This window comes from Conger conger, chromosome 4 (genome assembly GCF_963514075.1).
Source record: "Conger conger chromosome 4, fConCon1.1, whole genome shotgun sequence".
NCBI classification, from domain to species: domain Eukaryota; kingdom Metazoa; phylum Chordata; class Actinopteri; order Anguilliformes; family Congridae; genus Conger; species Conger conger.
Genome location: NC_083763.1, coordinates 64619476 through 64630933, shown reverse-complemented (window position 1 = coordinate 64630933; position 11458 = coordinate 64619476). Strand labels below are relative to the sequence as shown.

Below are 11458 nucleotides of genomic sequence, written 5' to 3'. Positions count from 1 at the left end.
TGAGGCAGAAAAGGGCCATGAAATGGCACAAGGTTCACTCTGTGCTCTACACCACAGTCCGCTTGTTATTTTGACCTTGCCGTGGTACTTTCTTCCCTGGTGTTTTTTTTTCCAGTTCTGGCCTGACTCAGAGAGGGCTTCACACCTCTGGTTTTCCTTTCACACGGCTCTTCCACACAGCCAGACTGCACTCCCTCTGCTGCAGTGAGCCTCTCCCACTTAGGGAAATGTGATACCTGCTGCACTGCTACAATGTCAATGGCTAATCTAAATCTAACACTTCATATATGAGTCCATAAGGGATGTTTTGTATTAGGGATCTGCAGATATATTCTCTGTCGTTGTTATCATTCTTAAATTCTTTGCTCACTTTTTCCTGTTATTTTATCTTCAAAACATCTTTTTTATCTTCAAAACTTCTTCCAGATATCATTGTTCAGCTCTGGGAGGAAAATAATCTAAAATGCATTATCTGTGCATTTACAAATAGGGAGCTTTAGGATTCACCTCTTCTGCTATGTATTATTAGTAAAGTCATCCTCTCAGAGTTCATGTACTGCTTAGAATTTGGGATTCTTCATCTTCTAATGTTGCCGTCACTCTGTTTTGTGATTTACATGTTCAGCAGGAGAGACACACCTTCAAATTCAAATGCTAGTAAACAGGTACATTCAAATCCGATGCTGAAGAGTTCACAGCCATCATGTCATACTTCTTGTTGCTTGTTGGTATCTGCAAATAAAATAATTTGATTGCTTTCTAATTCATCAAGAAACATTGGTTTCAGTCTTAATTCATATTCCAAACTGACTTAATTTCTGTGTGTCCTGAACTGGGGCAAATATTATTTCTATTTTAGAATAGTTATTCTGCATACAGACTTCAAGCGTTCCCCTGTGTCCAGTAAATTAGATAGTCTTCCATTCAACTCTAAAGCAATTCAACTGAAGCCCCAGATTAGACAGAAATGGGTTACTACAAACGTGACCTCTTTACATTGTTTTGTACTGCATAAGACCTATGGGAGCATTTGTCCTCTTTTCAATAGAGTATGATTTCTGGAAGAGGTCATATTTTTGCAATTATTGTAGGCTAGCTTGGGGACATTGCATTTCATGCTTGAAAGAGAAAACAGCCTATTTGTACATATAAGATCTCAATTCTAAAAAACATTGTTTTATAAAAATAAGTGGTTGACATGGGTGTTTGCTAACTTTTATTCATAAAATAAATTAGATAATGATTTTAAAAATGTGTTCTGTGTTTACTCTCTTTGTCTACTACATTTTACATTTTGTCTAAAAGCTGAAATCATTCAGTGTGACAAATATGCAATAATAGAGGAAATCAGGAAGAGGGCAAAATGTTTTTCATGTTTCTGTATGCTGTTGGCTGGCATTACAACACACCACAAATGTGCTGTTACATTACCAGCGCATTACATTACCATTTACAAATGTAGTCATTACAAAGCAATTGGTGCACTTACTTACTTAAGTAAGTACTTACTTATGATGGATAAAGTGCAGGATCTGTGGTAACTACTGGAAGGCGGCCCTGACCACTCTGTCACTGAGGGGCTGGGTCGGCCGGAAGTTGTCACCTAAAATGCCATCATTGCCTTCTGGGAGCTCCGCCCCTTTGACGTGGGACCTCAGTCTCCGGAACTCCTCGATCTGTGGGAGGAGTTGTGGTGATCAGCTCCACAGGTTCATTGTGATTGATTGCTTTAGATACATTACATGTGTCCTCAGGTGTTCACAGCTGGGCATTCAAGGTGAGCCATGCATGTTGACAGTGGCTACACTCAGGATGTACAAACATATTTCCCATCGTATCCAAGGCATTATACGAGGGAGGTCCTCTAAATACAACCAGTGTGGGGGGAGGGCTGAGTGCATCACTATGAGAGTGTGTGTGTGTGTGTGTGTGTGTGTGTGTGTGTGTGCCTTGGTGAGAGAGAGAGAAAGAAAAATAAATGCATGTGAAGCATGAAAGAATGTATGTCATGCCAAGATTTTGGCAATGATTGTGCATCTTGTATGGTAAAACAAAGAGAAACTGCTTTGGTATTCATTTGCAGTTATGTGAAATGTCTTACCATAAAGTCATGACACATTTAAGAGTTCTCAAGGGGCTGAGTTAGTGATTGGAATGAGTAGGTCATTATCAGGAAACAGATTCAACCACAAACCTACAGAGGCCATCTGCAACATTTAACATTTCAGCGGAAACTCCAGAAAACTGTGTCATGTGTAACATAACATTTCTATATCAGATAAAAACATTACAGGGTTCTTACAAAGCATAACATTTCTAACGATTATTTTTTATAGGTGGTCAGCCAAAGTGGCTCAAAAGCCTAGGAAAATAATGAGCTAATATGCATGAAAGGTTAGGATGTGATGATTGATACCTTGGTTATTTGAGTTGAGTAGCAACACTCGAAAAAAAAGGGAAGATTTTTTTTTCTTTCTTCCAACCAGCATAAAAAATGGAAATCATTCCATTTGATATCCTACACCAGGCCACTAAAAGAGTTTTACAACCTCAATACCATGGCCACATGAAACAATTTCTCTTATACTGACAACTAGCAAATAGTGTAGCCCAAGGCTATGACCAAGCTTGGTCTGATGGTCAGCTAAGCGTGGCGGATTTATTAATGGTGAGACTTGCAGTAACCCCCGAATGAAACCCACACGAGAAAGCTATTCACAGTGATGTATTTTACTGGCAACACCTGGGTGCCCATTGTTCCTGTGCAACAGCTGTGTCTATGGCCATAAAACACTAGACTCACATTGCTGGCCCTGAGGAAGGTGAACTCAAGGTTGCTGTGACTTTCAACCACAAAAATCTGCCTGCCCAATTACAATTGCAGTTGGCCAGTTTAGTTTTTATGGCCTGGTTTTCCTTCTCATTGTTTTGATTTTCACATGGAAGTCTCTTTCACTGAGGCAGCAGAAAGTGCTTTGGTTTATGACTGCTTCCCTTGTTAATGTCTTTAGCATCCAAAAACAACAGTGTCCATGCTGATTAAAAGGAGCTTGTGCTACTTACATTAATTTTAAATTGGCATTCAAGTGCTTTCTCAAAGACTTAAAGTCGCAAAGCCCGGGATCTGACACTTTAGCAATTACCCTAGTTTTTATCCTTAGTCCCAAGAGCTGTTCATTGATCACAAGTTTTTTTTCTCCTATGATCCCCTTTAAAAAAGGGAACCAGTGGCTTATTTCATTCGTGACATTTGGGTCATCATGATTCAAAGGGAAAGCGGTAACCTTATCTTGAAAGAGGTGTGTAATGATTGCAAATACTTAAAAGTAGGTAGATCAGACCAGGAGAGGGACAGGGAGGGGGTACGCCCCAGGAGCCTGGCTGGGTTCATGTCCTACCTGGAACTGTGAGACGGTCAGAGGATAGCGGTACAGGATCCAGGTGACATTCTCGCTGCAGGGTGGCATGGTGAGAGAGCCCTCATAGACCCAGTAATCCCTCAGGAGGGGATCTGCGAGTGGACACAGTCAAAGGGCTGCACTTACACTGTACTGTACTGCACTTACAAGCACACCACTAAACAAACTGTGGAGGCTTAATGTGCCAGTATACTTAAAACCAAACAGAACATTTTGTTCGAAACGACTATTTTTGAACCAGAGATGAACAAAAAGATGCGGTGCTCTGAGTTCTTTCGGTGTGGTGTGTGCGAGCCCTTGGGGAACCAAGCATTTATTATTCTACATCAATCAAAAGTAATTCAAATCTTAAAAGTCAAGGTATATGCATTGATCTGCATTCATTTTAAACCTCAACACTTTAATATACTTCGAAACACTTTTTACTTTGAAATTTTATTTTAATAAAAAAATGCAAATCATAACGGGGTGCATTATTATTACAACATCAGGGGATAGCTCTGGATTAACCTCCCTGGAATGTATTTCCAGTGAAGTGAACACACATTCATATTAATATACACATGATTCACGGAGGGTGTCAGGACAGTAGGTAGAGAGGCAGAGAAGAGACCTCAGCCTTGAAAGTGCCAGGTGCACATAAACGTACACTCAGTGACCACTTTATTAGGCAAATGTGTACAACACTAGCCTGATAATGCAAATATTTGTTACCAGACGGGGTGGTTTGAGTATTTTAGAAACTGCTGATCTCCTGGGAGTTTAGAGGGAATGATGCAAAAAACTAAAAATGGTCCATGGCAGTTCTGTGGGTGAAAATGAGAGCGGTCAGAGGGGAATTGCCAGACAGGTTCAAGCTGACAGGAAGGCGACAGTAACTCAAATAACTAGGCTCTGTGGTATGTGGTATGCAGATGAGCATCTCTGAACACACAACACATCGAACCTTGAAGTGGACGGGCTACAGCAGCAGTAGACCAATAAGTCTAAAATATGTCTAATAAATATCTAAAAAAGTGGTCACTGAGAATATGAGTACCATCGCCCTCAGTATGACTGTAGTATGTTTCTGACATGCTATGTGCATTAATACTTACCAGGGAGTAATGAGTTGGGATTAAAGCAGGGTATTGTTTTGGTCTTCCCCTTTTGAAATGAACAAAGGGCAAATTTAAGAGAAAAAAAAGATATTGCATCCTGCCCAGTTCCCTTGCAGGACTCTATTATCGTAGATAAAACATGTTGTATAGGAAAGCACACTTTGCATGTCTGCCTCTCACTTAGAATTCATTACAAATTGAAACCAAGACCTCTGAAAACTGTAGTTGTCTCAGCCTTGTAAGCAAAATGTTGGCCTGGAACTGCAATGGCTCAGTTTTGAATGGAATTTAAAATTATGTGTGCATTTTTACTGTACATTTTACTGTACACTGTACGCACAAGCCTGTTTCGGAGCCTGTTTTATTGCCTTATCTATAAATTCAAGTATTGTACAGTAGATCTCTTAGCACCTGTGCCAAGCTGCATTCAGTCTAGACTTCTCATTCAACTGAACTATTTGACATGACAATAAAAAGTCAGATCCATAATTCACCTTGTACTGTAAGTCCTGTAGCACCTCCGTCACTGCCTTCAGCCCTAGATGTTCCTTCCCTATCTGCCAAATACAGGGGAATGGAGAAATGAAAACAGTAAGAGACTGCACATCAAGCTTCATACACAATCTGCTTAATAATGCTAAACACATTCCAGAGACTGCACATGTTAGCATCCGCAAGCCATTGGTTAATTAATATAATAATGTTTATTTTTGACTGCCAAGATTTGTTGCTAAAACATGTTTACTGCTTTCAGGTGCAAAACGTCTGCAGCAACACAATTATAAGTATGGTATGTAGCTATTTCTGTGCATCTGGTAACTTGACAAGTCTTCAAGTCTTCAGGTTAATGTTGTAGATATTGGACAAGTGGATTTAAAGAGCAGTTACTGTTCAGTGAATACACATGAGACAATGCATGTACAACTGAAATAAAATAACTAAAACAAAAATGACTGTTGTGTTTCATGTGACACTGTAAATAATGCTTCATGATAGTCATCAGGATGCAGTAATTGCTATATTTACTCATTCACATGCTAGTCATAGTCGTACCTGTACAAATAGAGCAATCGTGAGAATGCCATTTCTCTTCCCCAAAGCCTCATCAATGCTGCTGTAGAGTGTACTGTTCCAGTGGATCAGATGGAGCTGAAATTCAAATAATAATCAATAATTAAAATTCACCTTATAACACAACCAGTTATCTACTTGATACAGGGCAGCCTGTAGTATAGTGGTTAAGGTACATGACTGGGACCCGCAAAGTTGGTGGTTCAGTCCCCGGTGTAGCCACAATAAGATCCACATAGCAGTTGGGCCCTTGAGTCCTTAACCCTGCATTGCTCCAGTACGTCGCTCTGGATAAGAGTGTCTGCCAAATGCCATTAAGGTAATGTAATATTGACAAATCTACTGGATGTGAATGTCGCCACTGACATTTGGTGATGAGCATACAGAAATGATCCACATAGCCCATATTTTAAGGGAATAGTATTCAATGTGAGGGTGTGCAATTGTGCATACTCACAAGAATCAATGTTTTTTAATAGATAAAATCCTTCCAAGGGTGCAGTGCAGATAACCTGCAAGGTTGCTGTAAATACAACATGTTTTTTCATTTAAATTGCATTTGATGAAAATATTTTAATGCACTTTTTTATGATTGCAATGGGGGACCATCCCTGCAAAAAGCTGGAATCTAGACATGTAGAAGGGTGGAATCTTGGTCGAGAGACATTTTGACATAAACTTTAAAAATTTTGACTGGCCAACCCCAATAAGCCTGGCTACATCTGAGTTGGCTAGAAAACATTTCAACCAAACGTACCTGGGTTTTCATCCAATCACCTAGACAGTGTTTCACTGACTTTTCACCTCACAATATAACCAAACAAACTGTAGATACTGTATATCTACACTTGAGGATTAATGTCATCGCATGGAATATTTATATCAGAAAAGGCTGGCATCTAGCAATCAGGAGAATGCACAATTGATTATACAGTATGTGTCATTAGTGCCAGCAATGTTCTGGTACTTTAACAGGTACTTTACTGTTCTCTCTCCAATGGCCTGCTCAGAACCACCTGTTCTTATTCCTGAGACTGTCTGCAGGTGGCAGTTTCAAGTGATTGCTTTGTGTATTAGTACAGCTGTTGATGTCAGGGTCTGAATACTGGCTTTTGAAATTTTAGCTCAATCAGATCCTTTGTATACTTGTTGAATTTTCTAATGGGACATACGTAATTTAGTTTCAGCTAAAATCTTTTTCCTCAGGGCAAGTGAATGAACACGCAGAGAAGGCAAACTAATTCAGGCAACAGGAAAGCTATTTTCAAATATCCATTCTTGTGCAGTTTAGCCTCAGTCAAAACCTATAACCTGGTGTGTGTGCTTTCCTCCTTTGTTGTTTTGCATTCACGTTTCTCCTGCACCGCATCTAAAGATCATGCCTGAAGGATTCATTTTGTGCTCAGTGCGTTGTGTTCCAACAGAAAAGCATGTTCCTCATGAGAGGCCAATTGATGTCTGCCATTTTGAGAAGTGTTCCAATTGAAAGGAAACAGGTGATTTTAGTGGGTTCTGGCAAAAGGGCCTTCTGAAGTGAACACTCTCTAGAAAGTGTCTATAGCTAAAACCCAGAGGGCACTGAATGTTTAAAGGACCACTGCTTCTCTCCTGTCTCAGGCTTGTCTACATGTGATGATGGCAGTAGTCATCTGAGTGAGGGCATTACCTCCATGGGAAAGGCCTTAAAGTTGACAGTGTGTTCTGAGCCTCGTTGGTTCTCTTTACCCCAGTGGAAGCGAACTTCATGCAGCTCATACTCATGGTCACTGGGAAGAGGGCCTCCCATGACCACTGAAACAGAGGGGGACAGGAAGAGCAGTACACTTCACAAAACATATTTTTAGCATTAAAAATTCATGGAAAATGTCACTCCAAAATGTATTTTAACTTAATTTGTGAAACCTAGCTTGTTCATTTTTAGTGGCAGCACAAATAAGAACACATAGATCCTTTTTAAACTAAGAATATTAAGAATATTCTACTTGCTACACCTGTGGACATAAAGCTGTTGGACTGTTCTATTAGCTAGGTGGAGGACATTTCATTGTTGAAATTAGGCCCATTTTCCACTGACAAGGTATCAGTATCTGTAAATGGCCTTGATAGTGAACACACACTAAAACAAGTCGCACAACAACTGTCACCAATGTGAAACCTGTTTTAACACCAGCAGATAATCTTTGTAAATCTAGAGGTTTCCACATACAGCACTATGAATTTCAGTGAATAAACTTCCAAGTGATTAAAGACTCTGACAAGGCCAAGGCTACACTGTAGAAACACAAGGTTGGCTTTGCCCGATAATAGCCTTGCCGAATCTTTCCGCCTTTACACATGACATCACAGATACTAAGATTAAATCTTCCTCGCCTCTCATGTCAAGAGCTTGAAGGGGGAGGGGATTTTTCAGCGTGAATTGGGAGGGTGGAGGGTGGAGTTTGCACCTGAAGGTTTGTATAGTATTAGGAGAATTTGACCACACCTGATTTTGATCTCAGCATTATCCGCACAGTGTGCCCATCGTTAATGACTTCACAGTCACGGCACACCACGTAGTTAGACGAGAGCCGCACCTCCAGGAGCCGGGGGTCATAGCGGGCCTCCCTGGAATTCAGATTTATGGGAGACTGGTACTCTCCGTTGGCCTCAGGGAACAACAGGCCCCACTCCACACCTGGAATAGAAATGTTCAAACTCACAATACAATTTTCCCCACATGAATAGCACAGCTCACTGGATACTGGATATCTTTTTTCAGACTTCATGGGACCACATTCATAACAGCCCAATGCATCAGGTCAGGGATGGACAGAGCGGTTTCAGCCATGGGTACCTCAGTACCTCATATGTACTGTGACACACACAAAATGTGTCACTAAAGAACGCCCCCCAAAGAAACATAGCCAGCTAAGATAAGTATATGTATATATATCACTTAAATCTACTTGCACCATATTTTACTCTGCCTGCTTAAAATAAAGAGATAACAAAATATAAAAACAACCAAACTACTTAGAGGAAGTCATGTGGTGTGAAACCAAGTTAAAATGGAAACGTCTTCAGAAAGTATGTGACCTCTTGCTAACCTTCTTTATAGCCCCGTTTTTATAAAGTAGCGACTACAGAAAGTGTGTGAAGGACTTGTGTTTGCTTGGAATGAACCTCATGTCCCTTATTTTATTTTGTTTTGTGTCACACCAGTTCCATGTGACACTGATAAAGGTTCATTCAATGTGCTTCACATGGTACATTTCACTGTCATGCTCCATGCTATTGGCATATATCCAATATTTTGCTACACTGCTACACAGTGGGGGTTGCCTGAAACTACCATTGGCTTGAAGGCCAATTTCAGAATGTCCTTCTTCTCCAAGGAATTTGAGTAGGACGAGGCCTACTACACAAATACGGTAAGCTGATCCAGGGTGGATGAGAATGGAATTTCTGTGTATTTGAAAAAGCTGAAGTGTGAGTGTTTGTATATACACTGGGCTTGAAGTCACTGTGGTAACTACAGATGGGTTTTTTGGTTTTTGTTTTCAATGCCGTTTTTCTACAACCTTCTGGTTGAATTGCTTAGTATGAGCAGTTATCATGGTATCATCTTTTCCTGTATAATTGTGAATTGATAAGCATCTTTTTGTGAAAAACTCAGCAGCCAGTATAGACCAGCATAAAATGTCCACATCATCATTACTCTGCACAGTTAAATGTTTAGTGGTAAATCACCTCCAATAGACCCAGCTTTACTTGTTTAGTCTCTGATGGACTCACAGAGCTCTGTTAGATTTAAATGAGCACTTATCGTTTTACAGAGTGCAATAAAAATATTAAATAGTATTCATATTTGCTCAGCTACTGCACCTCAAATGGTGGTGCAGAAAATAAATGTATATGAAGCATGTCTCCAATGCTCATTTTAAGGTTGAATACACAGTAGGCAGTACTGCATTTTTTTTTACATTAGCTGTAATTTTTATAATTTCAAATATGAATAATAATGAGTTCATACTAGAGTCTTACATTTATTTTAAAAAATGTATCCATGTAGAATGATGCAATCATTTCATTGCTTTTAGCTTTTTTAACTTATTTTCCACTCTGGAACCCAAAACATAAACCTCTCCCTGCTTGTGACAGCAGGGGGCACTCAAGATACAACAAAAGAATGCAATGAGACATAGCAGAATAGTCTTTGATAATCAGGCATTTTAAAATGTTACACAGAGAAAACAGAAGTTTATGCTTTGTCTAATTACTGGGTGTATAGTCTACACACGTACTTTATGTCACAGTATACAAGAAGAATAATTGTCTCTATTGTTATTTATTTGCCTGTATATGGGTCACTCAGGAAGTTTTTAGGACATTTATGGCCTCCCTGGGTTACCACAGTGGATGCAATAAATAACAAAAAGACACTTTACTAACCCAGATTAGCTAGTGACTACAGCTCAGTAGAAGTCATGAATGAATATCTAAAATAACTTATTTCAATCAATCAAACGGCCTTGCCCCTACTTTAACAGCTATGGATCTTTCTCAGTTATGCTGATCTATTCAAGTTAAACAGAAAAACATGTATTTAATGAAGTAAAATCATTACTTGGGTTTTTTCAGGGTGACAAGCTGACAAGGATTGTAAGATAAGTTGTAAGATAATCATCTTATTCACTCTCTTCATTCTCTAAAAGTTGCCAAGTATAACTTTCATATCCTCTGATGCATATGAGGGCTGTATCATTCACTGTGTATTTGAGCAGATCCAATGTTCAGCTATCATCTGACTGGAAAATGTTGTTATTTAACACAAAATCAATTGAAAAGCCAGGCTACACCTTTCAGTTAAAAACAATATCACAAGAGTGCCTATACTGTCTGGTGTTAGTGCAAATTAGAATAAAACAGCAATAAGCATTCACACATAAAGACTGTACCTTCCTCGTATCCCCATTCTAAATCATCCTTCTCAGGATAGTAGTCAGATTCTTCAATCATATGGTCAGCCATTGGATTTTACACTTCTTCAAAACTTTCTTTTGAGGAAACTGAATAAAAGTCTTCTTCAGTTAATTCCTTTCTTTCAAAAGAGAACTGGTGATAATACCAAAAACAGGCAGGTTTCTCTTGATTCGTGCCACTGGCGCAGGTGAGCAGTTGATGTATGTACGCTCTAATGTAGGAAGTCTTTAGAGAGAATGGTGCACAGGCTTGCAACACTGAAGTTCTTTTTCCCAAAAAAAAGAGAAGGAATTCTGAGAAGCTGGCAAATTGACAGTCTTGACTTTTTTCTTTCTTTCTTTCTCTAATTTGCTCTTTCTCTCCCTCTGTCGGTCTCTTTCCTTCAGTGTTGGTGAAGTTGAATGAAGGCTGCAGCCCAGTGTCACCCGAGAGAGAAGGTCCTACAGTATATAAACCTCAAAACCTGTCTGCAGTCTTTTAATCTCTCACAGAGGAAGTGACACATGGTCTGCCTCCTCAGGCTCCTGGGGAGATGTGTTCTGATTGGCTGGGCAAACTGTCTACTCCTCTTCAAACAGTAGCAGCTTAAAATAGCTTTGTAACTTATTTTACATCTTTTTTAAATGTTACAGTCAAAGGCTACTTGCAGGTAGAAGCATGGGCTCAGGCCATTGTTTTGGTATGTTGCTCTTGGCCAAAAGGGCAGAATCACTCCCACAAAGCAGGAAGTGTGTTGTTTTTAAAAGACACCCTTTCAGGTGGGAGCTTGCAGGAAAAAGAAACATCTCTGTTCTCTTATTGTTATCTTTGCATAATCATGACCTGATTTATTGGAAATGAGAACTGGAGATACATATATTACCAGATAAGTATATTACCGTATTACGTATATTACCAGGAAGGCCA

The 11458-nt window shown here is 39.6% G+C and overlaps 1 protein-coding gene across 1 annotated transcript; it reads right to left on the bottom strand.

The window, feature by feature from the left end:
* Nucleotides 1-338: 338 nt before the first annotated feature.
* Nucleotides 339-10983, bottom strand: ca8 (carbonic anhydrase VIII). Its single transcript, XM_061240105.1, has 9 exons — nt 10528-10983; nt 8073-8264; nt 7257-7381; nt 5573-5668; nt 5014-5076; nt 4517-4565; nt 3399-3511; nt 1510-1676; nt 339-732 (listed from the first exon to the last, which is right to left on the bottom strand). The coding sequence occupies exons 1-8, from the start codon at nt 10598-10600 to the stop codon at nt 1542-1544; spliced, it is 846 nt and encodes a 281-aa protein (XP_061096089.1). The 5' UTR covers nt 10601-10983; the 3' UTR covers nt 339-732; nt 1510-1541.
* Nucleotides 10984-11458: the final 475 nt, after the last annotated feature.

Coding starts and splice junctions, on each gene's coding strand:
- ca8 (XM_061240105.1), bottom strand. CDS start 10,600: ATGGCTGACCATATGATTGAAGAATCTGACTACTATCCTGAGAAGGAT. Junction 8,265..10,527: donor AGAATGGGGATACGAGGAAG/GTACAGTCTTTA, acceptor TTTCTATTCCAG/GTGTGGAGTGGGGCCTGTTG. Junction 3,512..4,516: donor TCCCAACTCATTACTCCCTG/GTAAGTATTAAT, acceptor GTCCACTCGCAG/ATCCCCTCCTGAGGGATTAC.